General features: G+C 38.9%; 1 protein-coding gene across 1 annotated transcript; it reads right to left on the reverse strand.

The window, feature by feature from the left end:
- Window positions 1–1,676: 1,676 nt before the first annotated feature.
- On the reverse strand, window positions 1,677–22,556 carry LOC104419033 (NPC intracellular cholesterol transporter 1). Its single transcript, XM_010030538.3, has 39 exons — window positions 22,192–22,556; window positions 21,908–21,984; window positions 21,450–21,549; window positions 21,225–21,332; window positions 20,036–20,152; window positions 19,613–19,763; window positions 18,876–19,123; window positions 18,527–18,715; window positions 17,248–17,324; window positions 17,063–17,180; window positions 16,583–16,666; window positions 15,635–15,730; window positions 15,382–15,483; window positions 14,054–14,122; window positions 12,591–12,686; window positions 12,415–12,522; window positions 12,017–12,130; window positions 11,814–11,897; window positions 11,200–11,328; window positions 10,492–10,690; window positions 10,270–10,410; window positions 10,084–10,127; window positions 9,879–9,962; window positions 9,676–9,744; window positions 9,531–9,607; window positions 8,980–9,049; window positions 8,023–8,172; window positions 6,922–6,987; window positions 6,612–6,756; window positions 5,793–5,857; window positions 5,424–5,489; window positions 4,654–4,747; window positions 3,941–3,977; window positions 3,764–3,821; window positions 3,527–3,637; window positions 3,089–3,156; window positions 2,894–2,960; window positions 2,742–2,810; window positions 1,677–1,978 (listed from the first exon to the last, which is right to left on the reverse strand). The coding sequence occupies exons 1-39, from the start codon at window positions 22,252–22,254 to the stop codon at window positions 1,889–1,891; spliced, it is 3,900 nt and encodes a 1,299-aa protein (XP_010028840.2). The 5' UTR covers window positions 22,255–22,556; the 3' UTR covers window positions 1,677–1,888.
- Window positions 22,557–23,088: the final 532 nt, after the last annotated feature.

The raw sequence follows: 23,088 nt of genomic DNA on the forward strand, positions 1-23,088 counted from the left end.
TTGCTCTTTTCTTCAACCTTTTGGCAATTAAAAAAATTTATATTGATATGATTCAAATTGTTTGATGCAAACCTAGAACTAAGAATCAAACCAACTATCGTCAATTCTAAATTTTAGAAATTGGATTCCTGCATTAATCATCCAGAGCCGGCTGATTTGGTCTGATTTTATGCTTGCTTGTAATCAAAATTGGTACGGAAGTGGTAGAGATGGAAGTAATCTTGGAAAATTGGAGTTACCAAATTAGTTTTTGCTCAAAAGTGTATGTCCTATTTACAGACTTTGGAAAAATAAAAACAACTAGACAAAATCACATGCAAGATGTAACCACATTTAATTATATCGGGTGCGTTTGGGAACTACTTTTGGGGAATGTCTTTAGGAAAATGCAAATACCTTTGACTTAAAGGTGTTTTCCAAAATGCAACCGTGTTTGGTAAATTGCACTTTGAAAGCTCTTTGTAAAGTATTTTGAGCAAAATAGCGTTTGGGAAATTACACTTGCAAAAGATCTTTGTGGTAAAAAAAAAATTATCAAAAGAAAAATTAAAAAAATTGACCAAAAGGGCGAGTGGCCGCGGCGACCTTCGGCGACCTCCCCCGACCTCCGGTGACGCGGATCTCGGGGCGCGAGGTCGCGCGACGCCGTCGCGACCTCCGGCGACCTCTGGTGACGCCGGATCTGGGGCGGCGGGTCGCGGGAGGACCTCACCGCCCGGATCCGGGTCGCGGCGGGGTCGCGCGGCCGCGCCGCCCTCGGGCTGGGGGCGGCGAGGTCGCGGGAGGTCGCGCGACGCCGCCGCGACCCGATCCAAGGGCCGCGAGGTCGCGCAACCCGGATCGGGGCGGCAAGGTCCTCCGCGACCTGCGCCCCCGGATCATCCGGGTCGCGGTGACCCGGACCTTGCCGTGGGTCGCGGCGGTCGCGCCACCGCCCGGCGGCGTCGCTCGTGGGCGACGGTCGCCGGCGACCGCTCGCGGAAGAAGAAGCTCGCGGAAGGAGAAGACCGTCTGCCGCCCCAGATCTGGGTTTGCGGTGACCCAGCCCTCGGTCGCGCCACCTCCGGCGTCGGTTGCGCCACCTCCGGCGTCGGTCGCGCCACCCCCGACGATCGCGGGGTCCCTCTAGCGATCGCCGGCCGCTCACGGTCGGCGGAACCGAATCCCCGGAGAAGATGAACGGTTGCGACACAAGGGCAAGAACCGGAAAAACAAAACATTCGTGAGGACAATTTCGGAAAAAAAAAGTTATGAATGTGCCCGTGTGGGCATGCCCAAAAACCGAAAGCCCAAGGCGGGTCCCCCGCCTTGGGCTTTCGGCTTCACACATCTTGGCATTCCCGAATGCGGGCTCAAATTTTTTTCCCAAACGGCCTAGCATTTGGCCAAGTACCTTTAGGCTTCAAAGGGGCTTTGGGAAGTGGTTCCCAAACGCACCCATCGTCGTCTATTGATAAAATGATATGACATTCACAATCCAAATTCGACACTGGTAATACCGAATCTCGGGCTAAATGGTCCAAATCAAACCGAATTGATTAAGTACAAGCTGAGAATAAACCGTCTAGGGCTATCAATCACTGGTAAAACAAGCTTACAAACAATCATAGTCAGGACTCTGAAGTCACTTTTCACTGTAACAAAGTAAGGATGAACAAACACGAAGATTTTGGATACTTTGTAGATTCTGAAGCTCAACAGGAGCCAAGGATTCCTAGATGCGCCTTAACACCTTGGCAAGAGTGAATTTACCAGAAAAGAACAGGTCACAACAATCTTTCTTGGTAGTTCTTAGATATCTTGTATTGCGTTAACCTTTGTATGTACATGTGTAATGATATCATGTGATGAACTTCTACCACGCAAGCTTCGCTTTTATCATTGGACATCAACTCTGCTGTGATGAAGCAGGCGTGTTATGCTGTTGTTTCTCGACAACCATATATCTTGGAGGTGGACCAAACAAACTCAGCAATACCTGCAAGTGAGATAACATAAGTAGTGAATGGCCTTGAATGCTATGCCTGCATGTCCAACTAGACAAGGGCAGTTGTTTTGCCCTTAATGCTATATCTGTATTCCAACTTGACAAGGGGATGGTTAGACTTGACAGACCAAGCCAGGTCTAGTGTTTGACTTTGACGAATCATAGCCTCCACCACCTTGGTGAACCCCATTTGTCACCAAGAACAATCAGTACAAATATGATCTCTATATGCGACTTCATAAAACTATATGGGACTATTTGTCTCATTAACTCTTTCTCTTCAATATGGAAAGAAATCAACAGCAACATTTTTCATCTAAACAATTAACAGCATATGACATTGGATTATAAGGATCAATGCATGGAGTTCTTTTAAGTTTTTAGAGGCCAACTTGCCGTGGGGACTAAAAACATTAAGACTGCATTTGTATAGGGTGACATTAATAGGGATGGTTGAAAATAGGAATCAGTATACGGGTCTGAGTAAATATGTTAAAAGCTGATCATGTAATGTTGTGGGGTCTTAACTTCCTTATCTGTAAGCTACATGTATCATAGAATATGAGTGTGAGACTCCAGTAATGGACAGGGTTTTCTCTGAATCTCTGATTTTCACAATTTCAGGGATAAAAGTCACCAGGAAGGAAAAGCTGAGATCTCTAAATGCCACATCTACTAGTATAGGGACAAAATGCTCGCTACTCTGATACTTCGAGGAGGTAATTGCAATTTACTCTCATTTGGTTTAACTTACAGGTAGAAGGACAAGCCCATGCAAAAAGCCAATAATAACCAATGCCAGGTACATTTGGAAGTAATAGACCTGCAAAAGACAAAGGGCTTCAATTCAATGTTCTCAAATAGCCATGTACAAAAGTGCAGACTGATAAGGAATAAGATAGAGACCACAAAGATTTCTGATCTGGCGAAGAAAAGTACAAGTACTCCACATAGCTTTGTCAGGGTAATACCGCTGCAATAAGCAAAAAAGCACAGAGCGTCAACAATTCACAAGGATCAGGTCAAATTTTCTCGTAGGCATATTGATTTCTTAAGTAGAAACTGCCACATCAAGAGGGAAGAGGAGAGTAATTTATTAACCTGAAGACAGAAGCACCCATGGTAGTGAGAGCCCCTTGCATTCTTTGGTTTCGATTGCCAGGGCACACCTGTATAACAGCGGCACAAAGCAAAAGGATCATCACATTTCATAAGCGCCTTTGAACAGGAACAGATCTTTAATCACAAGCGAGGACTTCTACAGAAAGATCACTGTCAACCCAAGATTTCAAGTATTCGTTTAGGGACAGGGGTTCAACAAGCAAGGCAAATGAATTAACACCAGGCAAGTGCTGAGATGCCATGTTCTTAGAAACCTCGGCTCATGCAATTCTAAGATGAGGAAATATGAGAAGAAAAAACACAATAAATAGAATCCATCAGCTCCCTCCATATGCAGCCATCAGCACATTGTCCAGTCAAGAACAAGCAAGCATTCTAACAAGAATAGGATGACACTGGTATCAGAGGCGGACTCACCAGAAAGGCCTGTATTATGTGCACACAAAATTCGACAGCAATCCCAATTGACATTACAAGGTTAACGACAGAAACTGCATTTAGTTGGATGTTAAGAAGTGCCATGACACCCTGTAGAAAGGAATGAAGATGTAAAGATTATTGTATCGTCATATTTTTCATTGTGAGTTGAAGTAACTCATGAATGAGTAAACATGATGAATCAGCAAATAGATTATTGTCAGTGCAGAGATATACCATAAGATCCACAACAATCATCGCTAGTACAACCAACATGATTATTGAACTCCATAAACTGCAGTTGAGATGCACCGGAAAAGAAATCAAAGTGCCTGTTACTTCAGAATTGATTGTAGATATATAATCAAATAGGCAACATGACAGAAAGAATGGGAGACAAGCGAGAGCACACACCTGGATGTGACAACCAAGAAAACAACAAAGATTGCACCTGTTGACAAAACCACAACTCAAGAGGTGAACAAGCTAATGATGATCCATAAATGCAACATCCACCACTTTTATGGGGTACACCTCAAGAATGTCTAGTAAAAGAAAATAAACAAATAGCAGATGCAGAAAATGAGAAACATTGGCTAATTTTCCTAGAAAAGGATTGTTATTTTTGTTAACCAGGGACCAATCATCGAAAGATCATGGCGGGTAGTCCAAGGTAAAACATTTATGTTTTACTCTGCACTTCTCAGAAATGCCTAAGAACTACATACAAATGCCAGAATCTTATAAGTAAGGGTAAGTAATTCAATCAAAAAAAGAAATCATACCTAGCTGAATTCAAAAGCATACAAGAGGGGAGGGAAAAAGGAAGGGAGGGAGGGAGGGGGAAGGGGGAAGATGATGGGAGATTATTGGAGACCATTCTTAACATATGAATTGAATGACTGCACTAACATATGAAGAGGAAATTTACAGATGCTAGACTTGCTGAGGAATGGCTGCAATGGTTCAAAATGGATTATCTAACGAATCCCCCTGAAAAGGCTCAGGCTTAACTATGTTTTCCCTCCCGAAGTTCAGATATCACAATACAGAGGAACAGGAAATTAGACCCGAAGTAATTTATCAGAGTACAATCATATGTTTTTCACTGTTTTTCAGTGACATACCAAGGGCTATGGCGATGTTCATCAAAGCCACCCTCCATATATCCAGGTATTGCTCAAAGAAGATATAGAAGACTGAATATGGAAAAATGTCCATCTGTATCAGAAAAGAAAAGATTGTCATATAAGTAAGTCAACATAAGAATATTGTCTCTCTCCGAATCATGCCAAAAGTAAGTACGAGAATTCTGGTGATGTATCTAATGAAAAGATGTGAGTTGAAATATATGCCAAACAATCAAAAAGGATTCAATAGTCAAAAGTAAAAGTGGGAGGTGCATAGAAATCCAGAAGCATTCAAACCATGGAGCCCAACCATCAGTCATATAGATCATTATAGATTAATGATGAGGTGATCATGGAAAACCTGTCATCACTGGAACCATGAGACTATTGCTAAGTTCCATGTCGAAAAAATACCAAACAGGTTGCAATTTTATTTAAAAGTTTGGCCAAACATATAATGCAATATTCCTTCATATTAACAAACAAGTCTAATATGGATGGCAAATTTGAGGTTCAAGTCACTTAAGCTCGGCCATCATCACCTCCGAATGGTTCTAGCTCTTAGAACAGCAAAACAATTACTAACATATGCATGCATGGTGCTAACAAACTTGGATGCTTCATGCTTTTCCTGTTAGCACAATGAATGAGCTATATAGACAAAGCATCATCAAAAATTTGTCACGGTTGGATTCCAACTTTTCTTGCCAACCTCTGTTTGCTAAGTTATTAGAGCTAATACATATAATGTTGAACAACTTTGGAACCTTGAGAGACGAAGAAACTCTTGAGCTAAACTCCCTTGCAGCACGCATGGAATTGACGTAGTCACCCTACAAAGCACAGACAGATCCAACCAAGTAAGCATGACTGACATAGTTCGTAGCTCTCCCTCCCTCCCTCCCTCTCTCTTTTTTGGGCTCCCCAAATTTCAGCCCAGATGGTCTCAATAGAGACCTTTTTTCTTTTCCCCTGCAATCCCCCAAGAAGAAGGGATGGACCCCTGCTTGCATGGTTGTCCCCTCAAACATTGGCCACTAGACCAACATAGGAGATCCAGACATAATTTGTAATGATACACCAACTAATAAACCAAATAAAAAAGAGGAAAGAAGATGCTGCTTCTGTACTCTTACCTGTTTATTAAGTGGTGTGTGGTATGTTCGGAACTCTGATGCATGTATAACACCACTCTCATAACCTGGTGAAAGTCACAAGGACAGGAAAAAAAAAAAATTCAGCAAGAACATTCCAAACCAAGTACTCAGCACTATTTATGCATGTGTGAAATTGGAACACAGATATTAACCCAAGAATGAAAGAGAAAGGTCAACGTCCATCATTTTAATTATAGATAATACACTAGACAATTACATAAAGCTCAGTTCAATAACGCTGGAGAAACACAGGAAAGAGGCAATCCACCTTGATGATATACATGTAGGGGTAGGCTTGGGCGTAACAAGTGTGAACACATGAATAAGACGAGATGCTGGATCTTATCATACTTAATTTAAAAAAGGAAAATTTCTCTATTTGGTATTTTATCTGTCTACTTTGGTATAAGGTGCCAAGAGCAGATGGAGGAGATCACAACTCGAAGAAGATAAGAAATTACTTTGCATGTAAAAGCATAATAAAAAAATCAGCTCCAAATTAACGAGTCATTGCAAGTTAATGTAATATCGGAGACTCACAGATGTCTTAACCATAAAGCAGGAGGCCATCTACTCCACCTAAAAAATAAGAAGAAGAGGAGGAGGAGGAGGAGGAGGAAGAAGAAGAAGAGAAGTAGAAACCAGAGTCCTCATTTTTTGGGGGAAGGAGAGGACGCCTGATTACCCAAACAGATCTATTGGTCTGATTGGGCAGACATGGGTCGATGCATATTTGAATTCGTGTGTGTGCTAAGTTCAGTTTCAAATATATCCAGATGACAGAATGATCTTACATACCATTAAGATTGACACTGCTTGTGTAAGCTCCATGACCACCCTTTGCACAATCAGCGGACGGCAGTGCTTTAAGAAACCAAGGGAGCTTCTCTCTGAATTGCCCAGTAGATGGACGACCATTTTTAAGATCTGACTGGAGGAAGCACTGGAATAATCCCAAACAGTCAGGTACTAGAAGTAGTTCATTTACAATGCAACCTTTTTGTTGCCCCCATTGACACGACAGACCACACAGTGATATTTGTTCCCTTCATCAGTCAATTATTGGCCCACTAAAACATTTCAAACTACACATACATCAGGGACATACCGTTGTACAGTCTTCACACACGCCACCTATGCCACAAGGGCCTTCATCTGGTGTACAGCAAGGAGGCTGAAGACAAGACAAATTATCAACTTCAGATATCAAAGCATAGTCAAGTTTACTGGAAGCAGTTAATGGTGAAAAATACAGCAATGCTAATAAGAAGATTGTGATGACAGAACAATTCTCCCAGTCGGCGTTTGAAAGTGGGTAGTTTTTCCATGCTGGTAAAACTCATCAACTGCTGGTAATTTGTAATCATTATTGGTAACTTTTCGTAACCGGAAAATTGTTTAATGGTTAACTTTTAGTAAGTTATTTACTATTATATCAAATTACTAACTTCTCTTATATTAAGTTATAAATTTATTTTAATAGCTTACCAATATTTAATGACATGCAAATTACCAACCTTTGTCACCATATTTTTCTTGGGTAGGTTACCAATGTTTATCAAATAATTTATTCATTTTATTTATCCATTGTTTTAAAGTTACCAACTCTTATATAAAGTGACCAACCACAATTTGAGTAACTTACCAACTATTCTCAAATCAAGTTATCAACAAATGTTAGTTACCAACTCTAATTTGAATAGCTTATCAATGTTTGCTTCCTCATATTCAAATTATTAACTTACATAATTGACTTTTGTTTGTGCAACTTACCAAATATCAATTGACCAACCACAAGTTGAGTGACTTACCTATATTTGTCCGATCAAATTATCAACAAATGTTATATGTTTAGTTGATTGTTTCCAAATTTTTTACTTTGGTACTAACTTACGGACTTTTATTTGGATGTCTTATCAATGTTTATTTGCATCCTAACATTATTTGGGTATCTTATCAACCTTCATTTGCATACCTAACCCACCTTTTCAAATTATAAAAGTGTTATACTAAATTACCATTTATTAATAAAAATTTCTATGATGACATTAGGGCTTACTATAAAATCAAATAGGTAACCAGAGACTAGTGATGCAGGTTTTGGAGTATAGTTGTTTTTGTGGGGTTGCAAAAAGGTTTTCGTGTGTGTTTGTGTGTGTGTGTGTGTGTGTGTGAGAGAGAGAGAGAGAGAGAGAGAGATGCTGCAAACCTGATCATCAGGCGGACAGTAAGTTCCATTTATAAACTTCCGACAGCAACCAAAAGCTTCTGGAGATAGCCATACTAGAAAATCATCCAACCATGATGCGGCTGGCTTAGCAATATAGCTTGATTCTGGTGTTAAAGATGCTCTTGATATCTGCAGGAGAAATTTCCCATTGTATTCTTTTTCCAGGATAAACCACTGAAGTTTTCATCTAGTATGTTGGGATAAAATGATCATAACAGATTCCAAGTTCATCTTAACAATTGAATGAGCATTCCACATAAACAACTTTCTCTTTTACAATTGCAGTCAAGACTGAATCTATTGTCATTGTTGTTGACACCATCCTCACACGCAATGGGCGGTAAACCAACAAATGACTTGGCTATCTTGAACTTTAAATGCCTCTACACTATTGTCTTGCTGAATTTGGAGTGTGCAAGGCATGCTTGGGATCCACCCTCATCCATATCATGTCACTCATCACTCCTACTCCAGATCGATCAATTGTTAAAATTACATTTGGGCTTTCTGCCAAAAACAGCATCATATGTTGAACTTTGGATATAATATGTTAATTGCAATAACAGAACTTTCATTTCTCAATCATAGGGCTTGGCTTCTCAACATGCCTTGAAGAATTCTAACACGTGAAGTACACTGATAACATCTTTGGTAGTGAGATTTCCATACCAAGGTAAATTTGAACTTATAACATTTGTTAGAAACAAAATACACATAGGAAAGGAATGATTGGCAAATGGACCTACTCTACTTTTTCAGCAAGATTCCCAGAGTACAGCATGTGTCACATGTATATCCATGACAGAGACGAGCAAAATTTAACTCAACTAGAAGTTCAAAATGAACAATGTGCACACTCTAGGAGCAAAATTGTGGTGCATGACTAAACTGCCAATGGAGTCGATATTCAACTCAAAACCTGTGCTATTTTAATACCTCATTCAGAAGAGAGTTCGCATCACAATGGCTGATGGAGCATAACTTATTTGTATGGCTTGATTCCGCACTGAAAACAGAGCCAAACAAACAAATAACTTGATAAAAGGAGCAATATTAGAAAAATAAGATAAAAGGTTAGATAGGAATATCCATGACACAACTGAGCTTTGAGAATTATTATTTCCCAGAATGCCAGTAACTGGATCATCTCACAAACAGGTGATTAAGCCCTAACACATAAAGGAACCTGACAAAAACTGCTGCATTTTCTTAAATGATTATTCTGCATACGTTTAGTGAGTGGTATTAAGGCGAGGTAGGATCACTCTCTTTCTTTCCACAAGTGAAGCAAGAACTCCTAACTTAAGCAAGTATGATTGTCTGCTTCCTATGTTAGGTCCAAGGACCATCGCTACATTTCGTTACTATGGACAGCTCTCTCCAAACCTCTAGAGTGAACTTCCTTTCAGTCTGATATACTTTCACATCCAAATGAGAACTTGGAAATAACTTGATCAAGGGATAAGGGAGGAAGAAAAAAGTCATACCTGTAGTTGTAGTCTTTAACAACAAAATACAATGGTGGTCCAACTCGAAGATACTCGGACACATTATTGAAATAACCCTGCCACAAAATGTGATAAGATAAGAACATGGAAACAAGTACCAAAAAGCCACAGTTAAAGTCGAAACCTGAAGATAGGAGTCCTGAGGAAGAACAATCTGCTGCTCCAGTCCTGCCTCAATCCTTGTACATAATGCCTGAACAGATGATTAATAGATGGCCAAAAAATCCAGGAGAAACCCTCAGCAGTTTACTATTTAGAGGAATCAAAATGCAAATTTTGGATAATTTCATCTCAAATCACTAAAAAAATTTAGCTAGAATAACTTACGATGCTTGCTAATGAAAAAGCTACAAACGCAGCAACTACAAATATTTTAACTGCCCAATGTCCAAGAATACGAGCATGAACATCCTGCAATGGCAGAGAAATTTACATGGTTTTCATATGCTGAATAAGAAATTTTTGGTGCTCCGATGAATGAATCATAAACAGGTTGGTGACATAAGATTTTCATAAGAGAATTTCTAGATACCTTCATGTAACGGACAAGCAATCCAGGATTTCTCTGATGAGATACTACATGACAAAAAAATCTCTCAGTTTGACAATGAAATTTATTCATAGAGATCATAAGTTATAAACCATCCTATTTGAAATCAATTCTACAACCATGTAGACTAGGGCAATATTGCCTGAATAGTGAAAGATTAAACGGTACCTTCATCAGAAACCCCGGGAGAATTTATCTTTATGCAAGGAAGACAATCAACCCTGTTATTCTCAGCTCTGGTGAAGTCGAAAACGATCAACGCAACAAATGCAGTGACTTGCAGAAGAAAGTCCAAAAGAATAGCCAAAGCTGTAGATAGAATCGTGAATATAACTCGTTACCACAATAAAGCTGAAACTGCAAAACATAGTAGGAGTAAAACCTCATTACCTGCAAACATTGAGAAGACACGACATGCTGGCATAGGAATGAAAGCTCCAACTGCAAACGCCAAAACCTCAGACAAACTCGCCAAAGTAATGGATGGACCAACTTCTACAAGTGCACTACTTATTCGTTCCTCCAAAGACATGTCTGATGGTTGCCTTTTCACAGCATGGACCAATATGCACATGTTATCCACTCCGACCTAGCGGATTTGCACAGCACCCATAAATTGAAGGAAAAAAAATTGTATAATGACAACTGCAGAAAAAGGATGTGGAATCTAATAAAAACAAGCCACGCAGGTTCCATGATTAAGCACTTGGTATAGGCCTGTGGTTGTGACATACCAAAGAAGAAGAATAAAGGCCTTAATATGGAATGGGTTGGAAGTAACACAATAGGACTTAGAGAAACCCAAGACTTTCTGATGAGCAAAGATATAGTAAGTGCTGGAAGAAAATGAACAAAAGAAAGTCTTTACATAGAAATTCACTGGGATTCCTGTAACCAATTTCCTCAGAGGAGGTCAATGTGATATTACCAATACAGAGGAAATCCTCTGTCTGATGATTATAAGCATAGAAACTGCTAAGTCCTCCCTCTGATGATTAGGAACAGAAACTTCTAAAGCAAAAGCAATAGCATAACAAGGTTGTGACATCCAATTGAACAAAAGAACAAAAGAAATTGATCAAAAGAACAACAAATTACCGCCAAGACCAGAAAAGGGATGACTTCCATTATAATCAATGTAGACTTGATTCCAATTGCGCTAAAAAATCCAACAGAACCAAGGACAGAGAGCATGACGATCAAAACTCCCGCAAGACCCAGCAATACCTGGCACCCAGAGTCTTATAAGTACTGCAGTTGTTTACAAGGAATCAAAAATAGTATATAAGCAACAGATAGAAAAGTATATAAGCGACAAGATAGACGTGTGGAACTTAAAAGCTTGATGTATCATTGCCTTTCTCAATGTAAGCAGCAAATCATTTACTTTTTCACTACTTCATTTACTAAAGATGCAGTCCTCATTGATTCTCTCTCCCTCTCTCCTGAAGATCCTAGAATATTTCCAGGTATATACATCGCTATAAGCATATGTTTCTATGCACATACACTGTTATATTCTTGTATGCCTCAGAAAAGGATAAACATGACAAACATAGCACAGGAATACTGTAGGTTAAAAGCCGCAATTAACTGACTATGCAGCTCATGGGGATACTGCTTACTTCGTGTGGGTAGTGCGCACATATGGATTTGTAATTACTGTTCATCCAGATAAAGTGATTCAACTTATTGGAATTTTTAAGTCAAACCTTTGAGGAGATGTAGAAAGTGGATGAACTGAGTGGATCTCCCAGTGTGAAGGAAATGTACGCAAACATCACAAGGTAGCTGACCTGGTGCAAAAAAAAAAGGTAGAATATTCAATATACAGGATTCAAAATAACATTTTCTTCACTGGTTAATGAAGTCCTTGTCACAAAAGCAAAAAACTAAACTCAAAATAAGGGCATACTACTATCGTGAGAACATCTGCAGTACTTTCTCTCTTTAGTTCTTCCTCAATTGAGCTTTCAGATGAAAAGGAAAGGGTCAAATTGTTAGACTCTGCAGATGGCAGCAGCTCCTCCTGTCAAATTAATAAGGAATGATAGAAGCTCAATTTCAAAAGATGTTTCTGTTCCAGTCTGCCACACAGCGATTAATCATGCTTCCATATATCTAGATAATTTTAGAGCGAGCAAAAGAGCATCAGTCAAGCAAATCGGTAGATTAAAAGGTACATCAAAATACAAAATAACACTCGCTGATCAAAACCCCGACAATCTTCACTAGGCCAAGCGTATAACAAGCAAATTTACCACTCAATGTTAAGCTATAAATCATAAACAGCATTTTCTGAGTATGAAAAACCTTAGCTAATTGAATAAAAGCCTTCTCCCATGCCAGAGCCATCCTATTCTCATCGGTTGCATCATCCATTGCATTATTAACTGGGTATGTGACAACAAATGCAGATGCCTGGACAAAAGAAAACCATCAAAGAATTAGCAGAAGGTCAATAGGAATTACAATGATGAATGTCTCACCTCAGAATAGTTATTTCCAGAAAATCCCCCTAGCGCAGTGCTTGGATCAAGTGGAGCCTCAAAAGCACTCATACAAGTGTCTGCAGAAGTATAATGCTGAAGAAACGAAAATGACAAGAAAAGGTCACATAAGTATTCAATAGTTTTGATTGAAGAATAAAAATGATATCAAAGGGGCAAAGAAGCTCTTCTTCAGTTGGAACCGGAGTTCATGTCAGCGACTCAGCAACCAGTTATTCAATTTGGCTGACATCTCCAATAGTTGCTTTTCACTGGGGAAATAAAAACTTCTCCACACTGTCCCTTTTCTAAATAATGTTCAACAGTAAAGAAGATTCTGAGAGGATCACCGATCATGAGTGCCTCAACTCGTGCCCCGCCCTATTATCTTTTCTCACAAAGTTGCATCCTTGTCCATCTTCTAATTAACATCAGCAAAAGGACGCACTCGCCAGGACAATTCTAGTCCAAACAATTTTGTTTTTAGTGTCTGCTCAACGCAGCAATAATCATGCCAGAATTGTTTTTTTTCTGGTAGAACTTTTTGGTAACCCATATGAGCAAGTCAAATAGGATCAACAATATGTATTTACTGTCGTATCATAGTCCACCTACAGTAGAAATATGATGATAGAACCAAGAATGAGTGTACCCCGAAACTGGTATGCTAATTTAGCAAGATCTAAGCTCACTTATTCTACTTATCTTTGATTATCAGGTTTGATATCGGCACTGTTCCAACTAACGATCATGTATCCTAATGACACATCCAGCTCAATAGGTCAACATTACACACCACAAGCTTGGTCAAGTGCCTTCTGAAGCAAGAAGTCTATAAGTAGCTTACTTAGCATAAATATATCAGGCACTATGCTTGGTCAACATGACACACTACCAGCTTGGTCAAGTGCTTCTGAAGCAAGGAGTCTATAAGTAGCTTACTTAGCATAAATATATTACGCACTATGCTTGGTCAACATGACACACCACCAGCTTGGTCAAGTGCTTCTGAAGCAAGGAGTCTATAAGTAGCTTACTTAGCATAAATATATTATCCACTATGCTTCATTTTCTCTCATTCGATGAATTCTCACAAGGCATATGATAGGCAGGTTTCTTCATGAGCTTCATGAAGGTTAAAAACCGATTTTACCCTTCTCAAGATCCATTAGGAAACCTCTGAATGCAGAGTCATGCATTAATGTCCTCTACAAACCTAGAAGAAAGACATTTAAGTACCTCACGCCATGGAGTAAGAAAGCTATTTCTTGCCGCTTGGTGGAAATAGAATTAGAATTCTACGCCAAGAAAGATATTTCTTTCATATATTGGTTGCTTGAATTTTAGGGTCAGCATCTTAATCCTTAGTAAGAAGGTCATCAATATGTTAACGCAACTCAGAAGTGAATGTCAAACAAATGACAAAGAAAGAAATGCAGTTGTCCATAGAATACAAATGTTACCTGAAAGCAATACTCAGCATGCGTAACCCCTCCATACATGTTGTAGCTATCCGGGTCCATTTTATAATACTGGAATACATACACAGACATACAGTTTAGATATCTGTAGATAATTAAAAAAACCAGCATTGTTATCCTCAAAACCAATTTTAAAACAACAAAAATCACACAAGTTAAACTATTGGTAATCTCCTACCAAAAAAAGAAAAAGAAAAAAACAAAAACCTATTGGTAATCACTTGACAACTTACTGCTGAATTATTAATACTCTAACCCACATAATAAAATGTTACATTCTCATCTCATGATGGATAATTTGGAAATTTGTATCACGATGGTGCAGCCAGACACCTTCATAACTGGAGGACGCAAAAAGAAGGAAGAGTAGAGCAAAACAGTGAAAAGCAAGACAGACTAAGATATTTCATGTACAGAGTGCTCGATAGAGGAACAAGCAACCCACAACAAAGCTTTTCTCCAGGAAGTGAGGAAGGCCGGATGGATTTCTCATGCCACTGATTTTTATTCAAGATGATTGCTCTCCAAGATCCGTATATGGAAGGTCCTTCCAATGCTAAAGAGCCGATAAAGAGCTCAAAAATTTGATTGGAGCAACATATGCAAATCACCACTTTAACTACTTGGTTCTCCCAAATGAGTGGAGTACCATATTTTAGCTGCACTAAACCAAGTTGACAGAGCAGGGGCAGAAGATCCTATCTCCAGGTCTGAACAGTGAGGAAGGAAGAGAAGGGAAGGAGGCTCGTTTCTCTATTGACTTAGCTGGAAGGTAGGCCATTGATTAGCAAATACTATAATCATCTATGTCTTGATTGTTGATAAAATTTATAGCAACACATGTTGATTCTAGAACTTCCGCAAAGAGAATCATTCCTCACTCTTGAACTTATGCATGGCACTTTTTTCTGTCTCCTCTTTTCATTCCTTCTACAAAGGACGGTAGCATGTAGGTACACTCCTCGACATAGGTCACTTTTTTCTGTCTCCTCTTTTCATTCCTTCTACAAAGGACGGTATCATGTAGGTACACTCCTTGACATAGGTCACTTACAGATAATATCAGAAGGAGAAATTCAGCAAGACTACTGCACTTAACATCTGGCAATGAAATGACAAACTAACTCAAGTTGGGTAGCAAGCGTTTGAAAATGCTCCCCGACAGACTTAGGAAGACTTTGAAAGAATGAAACAGACACATAATTGTTGGCATTACCAAAGTTCAACCGTATTCGATCGTTCAACTGTAAATGTTAGATGGTATGATACCAAAATATCAGAGGTTGAAGACATGAAATGATAAAATAAACCTGCAGAATACTTTGAGTTGCACAATCATTGCCCAGTGGCTTCAAGCAAATGTCAGCTAGAGACACCATTTTGCCTGAAATGTTGACACGGATTCCATCCACCTGTCAACTCGAATGAAAGATAAAAAACACATTAGAAGTCATGAGAATGGAAAATTATATGACAGTTAACTGAAAGATTTATAAATTCTGATCAATAACTATCAACCTCAAAGGCATTTGCCAAAGAAAAGAGGTAATCCCACCACAATACCTTTTGCTGTAAGTCAAAAAGCAGCCGGATATTCCTATCTGTTACAATACTTGGTTGCCGGCCACCCTCCACATCAGGCACAGTTGCCAAAATGAGCTGAAGATACATCATATCATGTAAAAGGTAAATTACAATGGACACAATAGAGAACAACTGCAAAGGATATTCAGAAAACAATGTTACCCAAAAATTAATTCCAGTTGACAAAAGGAAGATCGTGAATTAAATCCACCAAAGTTCACATGCAGATATATAGAGGAGAGAAATATATCATACGTCAACATCAACTGATTCAATGGCCCAAGGATCAAAAGACAACTGGTTCCCAATTTTGTGTACTTAGGAAAAGATGGATTTATCTATTAATCAATCAAAAGAATTCACAAAACATATCAGCATGAAAGCAAAGAGATACATGAGAGCTCTATTAAAAGTATTTCATCTAAGAAAAAGCAAAGACCATTTTCAAAGCTGACTAGTAGATCCAATGGTCAAAACTACTGCGCTCTCGGATTAACAGATCCTAGTTACTGGTTACTAATAAAGTTGCAAGCAGGGCAGGTGAGGACAGTGGAAGGAAGAAAGGTTAACTTTTGCTATACATCGATGGAGGATACTATGAAAAGCTTTATTGAATATTAAAGAGCAACATTGAACTGCAAAAAGAACTGAGCAGTGCACAACCCATGCACTTTGATGTCAATACAAGCACATGCTTATTGCTACTTGACATACTTAGATGAGATAATCAATATGTACATACACCGAAGAACTTTTAGTTGGGTTATAGAACACCTCATAATTCTTAGAACTTATGCAAAGGTCAAGGAAATTAAACAAATACACATGAGCTTTCAGGATTTATAGAATTTTTCATAAAGCAAAGACCTTCTAAAGAAATACCAATATAAAAATTGCATGAAAAATAAGATCACAGCATTTACAAACCTGCTCAATTCTATAGAACGGTGCAAGATGACTGTCAAAGAATTGTTTCTCTTCTGCTGCTTTACTTCCAGGGCCAACCCACAACTGCAGTAGAGTTATTTTAAAACTGGTTCTTTAACACGGCATAACCATAAAGAAGAAATACTGTTCTCAAAATATTAGCAGAGGTCAGACAATCACCAGAGGTAGTATTTTCTACAGTAGGATCTCTTCAAAAAACACACTGAAAGTTTTCAAAAGAAGGAAGAAATACTGCACCAAACAGAGTAGGTATATTTTCCCATATTGAAGTGGAAACCTACCTAGACAAGCAAGACTATGGCTATGCAGAATAGCTAAAGCTCGTAGTTGTCAAAGTGAGATGAGAACTGTGACTGGAAACCCTAAACTTATGAGGCATGAATCATGTAAGCAATCGACTCCTAATTTTTTCTTTTGAAAGATCAAATACAGTTCAAAATCTGGTAATGCCAACAATACCTTCTCTGGACGGGTCTCCACCTCAAAACGGAGAAGGCCTAGGCAAAGTAGAAGAACAATTGCCAGGGATGAACAAAGCACCAAAGTTGCATTTCTTGCAATCCACAGACCATAACTCCTGAAGAAACAAATAGAGCCATTTAGCATGTGTCATTAACAGAAAAAGACAAATCATTGAAGTTGACCTGTAAAAGCTTGAAATATATCCTTGGACAGAAGAAAATTGGACCATGTTACTTTCTGCTGAAGCCATTTCTTCCATCTGAACAAAGAAGGAACCAATCATAAAACATCCAGAAAATATAGGGTTTAAACACTAAAACGTTGACAAGTAAGCAAAAGGAGATGACTTCTACATAAGTTCCAAGCAAACAGGTATCATGCTTGCAAGTGCTGCTACCAACTACCAACACAGCCCATCCATGTAATTATTTTCAGTCTGATCAGTTAGTGTTAACATCATCTCCAACTCAGTCAGGACAAAATCATTAGAAGGATTCTTTTTCTTTTACACTTGGCAAGGACTCCAAAAATATTAATAAGAAGCAGGAACTTAGCAAAAGCCAGATGCTGCAAGAGCTGTGCTTTTGAAATATGCATTTTGTTAAGAAGGCAAAAAGGAAACAATTTCGAGACTAATTCTAAAATTTGGAACATAAAATAAACATATCATTTAAAACATGTCTCTCTGCCCATTTTCACACTTTTCTTCAATAAATTTCAAAAGTTACAGCTTTTCAAATGACAATTTTTAGAAGTGAAAAAAGCACAAGGCCAAAAAACCAGAAGCCACCCACACTGTCTTGGAAGAGAATATAGTTGTTTCTATCAACAACTTTAGAAAGCGTCTATGATAATGTTGGAAAGGAACGCATCGTAATTTGCAAAAATGGGATCTACAGAACTATGCCAAAAGAATTTTGGTTGAGCAATGTTAAGAGGATTTCTAAATCAGCTCTAAACCATTTCAAGGTCTCAGTTACAGATGTCCACTTCGTTGGCAAAAGGAAGAGAAATGAAAACATGAGAACAAACAAGAACCCATTGTGCATACTCAGGAATCTACTATAACATGTAAAAGAGCCATGTACCAAGTAACCTGTCAGAGGTCCTTCCAAAGATGATGACATGCTTGGACTATACCTTACATAGCTTAAGATATAATGAATGATGAAAACCACAATTTCTACCACTGACAGACAACACAATGATGAATACAGCAATCACAAATGAAACCAAAAGGCAGCTGAAACATAGATCAGTCAGCATGATGTGATATTCCTTAAAGTCTGGGAGATGAACTGTCATGAGTAAGCACGCCAAAGTCACACAGCTGTAAACTTAGTCGAAAGAGGAAAAAGGCCATGAACCCTGAGGTTGTTATGAGAACCACCCATACTGGCCAGATGAAGACTATAAAATAGCAATTACTACATTTAAGATATTTACAGAATTGAAGCACACCTTCACAGGACGTTCCTTGTCCTTCTGGAGAACAGAACTACTTTCACCATCATTTATAGGATCCAGCAGTGGTTTTCTTATTGGTGCAGGTCTCCTGTTTTCTCTTCTTCCATAACATGAACTCCATCCGAAAAATGCAGAGATAAAAACAATATATAGGATACCTAAGGAAAGCTCAAGACACGCAACCTGCCATGATCAGCCAAAGGTGCAGTTAATTCCAAAGGTACAAATCATGAGCGCACTAAAACCAAGGATTTAAGCAATTATTCTAAAAATATTCATGAACTAAAGGGATTAAACATTAACTACAGAAGAGAAATAAAATCAGCTTTGCACAAACTCCAACCTCTAGAGATCCAATGCTGATAGAACATGAATCCCTTTTATGAGGAGAAGGAGGTTCTGCATCAGAGCAAAAAGGAGATGCAGGGCAATCTCCACAAGAGCAGCCCAGAGAAGTGTCACCGCAGGAGTATGAAGAGACATTCATGAGCTCCATCCCAGATGATTCAGGGACATTTGACTTGAAACTTATGGAATAAGGTGAACCAGGAAACCCAAGATCTGCTTTCTGACCAATAAATGAAAACCATTCTGGCAGAACAAATTGAAGTCAATGAAATTGACACGTGAAGGGTGCAAAACATGAGAAAACATCAAAACGCAAAAAGACTATGATAGGCATCAAGCAAAGAAAAACAGATGCTTAAGCTGTGTCAAAGTATCTACAATCAAAGGAACTGATTCTGAACTATTGCTTGTTCAAACAAAAAGGTCCTTCCAACATGACACGCAGTTGAGACTGATTAAAGAAGAAATAAATACAGAATTTTTGCGGGTCCTTTTTTGATAGTTTCTCAGAGCTTGATTAGTGCTAACAACCGAAGTAATCTACCTACAAATTTAGAGCTTCAAATTAATGTTATTTAGAACATCATGCACTGAGGGAGCTACAGCTATATGTGAGAAGTGGCAAATTTCATAGAAACAACCAAGCAACTTCCATGAAAGACAAACACAAACAACAGAAAATCAGCAGGCCATCAAAACTCATCAATCAAGTAAGTAATAACTAGAAGATACCTCTATAACTCTTAGCACCAGCACCAATAAAATCTATGGCCCGTGTATTCATAGTCCCAAACTTTACTTCCTTGCAGGAATCATATAACATCTCTCCAAAAGTATCGGTGACAAAAAAGTCGATTGCATCAACTGCCATATTGCCATCAATCTGAAAAAGTATCGGAGTGATGTAGTAGGAGACACAGAGCATAGAATCAGAAAGCTGATAAAGATTCCCCATTTATATTATTTCTCTTGAATTTTTTAATTGCAAATGACTCTTTCATGTTTAGAGGAGCCATTTCAACATCAACATAACGATGGTGTTTCAAAGATATCTTCAATGTCCACAACTTAAAAAGAAGTATAAGTCTTGAACCAAATTATTTGTCGTTATATTAATAATTGAACCCCAAATAGTACACAGTATTTGCAACTTACCTCAGTCACAGAAGTCACATTTATGAAAAGGCTTTGATTCGGCGAGCAAGACAACTCGCAGAAAAGGTTCAAAAAGTTCCTTAAGCATGCTGGACAGCCCACTAGGAATGGTATTGCCTAAAAAATGTACAGAGTATAATGGTGTCACTTGATAGTGTATGAACATAAAACAAGTACCTTGGGAAAAGACACAAAGATCTTATTTACTTAATCAAAGCTAAGTCTATCAATCTACTAAATTTAAGCAGAAAGTATATCTCCTTTTGTCCCTTTTTCTTTTCAGGGGAGGGGCAGGGGGCGCTTGCTTTGTGGTATGGGGGTTATCAAAGAGGATTAACTGACCATGAAAGTAAACTAGAGCAAAGAATCCGACTCAATGTAAGCAAGAACACATTTGTTAAAGCATTAGCTAACTTCAGGGGGTGCCAAAATCAGAAGGAAAAGGCTATTATGAAAAGTGCCATTAGTAACAATCAAAAGCAATCGCTCACGCATTTTGCAAAAATTATGCAAAGCCATGCATGTGAGGGAATCTATAGACACCAGAATTCAAGTATAACCAAGACGTTGCAGGACAATAATTACCAATAGTATATTACTATATTCCTTTAGCAATCTGACTCGAGAGCAGACTAATGATTATCCACTCTCCCAACATTGGTCCTACAGGGTTGACAAAGGTCATCTTCAACCAGCAAATGGATCATTATAACACAATGCAAGAAGCACCATAGAGCAAGATAACAGGCCCCAAGAACTCAAAGATCTTTGATGGCAGATGTTGTAAATAAATATAGTGAGTTTTTACTATCTCACTATCCAAAAAGAAAAAGAGCTTTATGACAATAAATCTAGCAAGAATTTCTTCGACAGTTTTATTTTTGAAAGAGGACCGGTGGATGGAATGAGTATGCTAATTCATTCATCTAGACAGGATAAAGAGATTCCCAATCATGAAAGCGCAAACATACTTAATGATAAATACGATCAGCCTTCTCAAGAATTGCCTTCAAGAATAAAGAAAGAGCTGTCCAGGAGTACACATTTGGGGCCATGTAAAGTAAAACATTGCATCCTTGAGGCATTAGAATACAAAGGTTTTAATGGAAGAAAAACCCTCAAGGTGCACAAGCACCTCCACTGTGTACAATTAAGTCTGAGTGTCAAACCAAAAGGCTTAAAAGCTTACTTGTTGAACTTGAGCACGTAATGTCTCAAACTGAGTCTCTGTACAGCAAACATTTCCACTTATAGTTGGACATAAGCTTTGAATTTTGGCAGAAAAAAGTTCATCAGGCTGCAAAAAACAGGTGTTAACTCATCTAAGGCATTGTTATACCCATACTAGGAATGGGCAGAAAAATAAGAAAAGAGCTTTAATGCTTCATTTTCTTACTTAATACCCACAACATACCTTCACAGAAGAAGAACCATATGGACAGTTTAGAACTTTGCCATCACTGCGTTCTCCACATATATCATACATTGCACAGTAATCTTCTGAATGCCTTTCTCTGATCATTATATCATATTTTTCAAAGGGCAATGAATGAAGAGGATAAAAATTTCAGTAAATCCAAGACAAATAAAGTAGTAGAAACATCACTATTCAGGTCCACTACATTGAAAAGACTAGCACAACTTGCACTGCAGAAACTACAACCCCACGTTGCCTAAACTCTACATTCAAGAGCTAGGAGTATCAACCAGCTTATTAAAGACCAGATGGGTCTCAATTAAATGACTAACAAATAAGAGAGAAAAGCACACGAGACTGAATCGCAGAAAAATTCTCACGGGGCAGATAATTTAAAGAAACAGAGGCATAGTCGCAAGTCACGGACACAAGACTACTGATAAAAGCAGGCTTACAGAGACATGGCACCGGAACTCGAAAGCATCTCCATCTCAATCCCCTGACAGCTGAGCAAGGAGGCATAACCGATCACCTACAAAAACCAAGATTCACCCGTCGAGTGAAGACCAACCCAAGAAAAGTCATCCCGGTCAAAATAGCTTCACAGTGCAAACGCGATTCAGCCATCGAGCGACGACCCACTTCAACAAACAGATTTAGACGCCGACCCAGAAGGCCATTTAGCACCGAGCTCATGCTCCGAGCAAAACCACTATAAAGAAAAGTACAGAATCCGTGCCTGAAAGAGAGCAAGAAATGCCCGAAAAGAGCGAGCCGAGAGATCGCGCTTGGAGATGGCCATCCCGGCGCTCGTCTTCGTGCTGGTGCGCGAGGACCCAGAGGAGGAGCAAAAGCGGGAGCGGTGGAAGCAGGACGAGACCAGCGCAGCCAGGCAGAGCAGCACCGCTACGGCACGACTCTTGTGGGGGAAGTCATCGTGTTCCGGGATTTGGGAGGAGAGAAGAGAGACGATGGGGGACGAAGTGATGAGAGTAAGACAGGAAGCAATGATGCGGGCAGAATCAAAAGGCGGACGACTATCGCGTTCGGGAGCAGGTGCGACTGTGCGGGAGCGTCAAGGCTTTTCTTGGCTTTTACTTTATTTGCTCGTTTCGTAGCGTTCTAGGACTTGTATGGAATATCTTGGGATTGTCATCGCGTAAGGAATAGGATATATATATAAAAGGGAATTGAGATTTTTATAATAAAGAAATTTAATTGAAAATGCATATAAATATTAATATACAAGATAATTCCCTTTTTTATCAGAGATTTTTATATGCTTTCATAATTTATCTAATAAAATTAGATAAATGATTCTATCAGCTACATTATTTATATTATTCTTTTTTTCATATCTCTCGTGTGATGAATTATGCAAAGGTCAATTTTCAAGCATTCACGAAACTCTCGTCACCTCTAATTTGGTTTCTCATCTTGTCATTTAATCGAAATGAGCCATCAAAGATCAGAACTCTACATGTTTAGATCGATTTCTCATCTTGTCATGTCATTGAAATGAGCCATCAAAGCAGATGTACAGATCTGAGCTCTACATGTTTAGATCTTTGAGCAATAGTAAGAACTCGGCAACAAATTTCATATGGGTACTTATATTTTTATTGGGATGAATGTC

This window comes from Eucalyptus grandis, chromosome 9, assembly GCF_016545825.1.
Source record: "Eucalyptus grandis isolate ANBG69807.140 chromosome 9, ASM1654582v1, whole genome shotgun sequence".
Taxonomy (NCBI): Eukaryota; Viridiplantae; Streptophyta; class Magnoliopsida; order Myrtales; family Myrtaceae; genus Eucalyptus; species Eucalyptus grandis.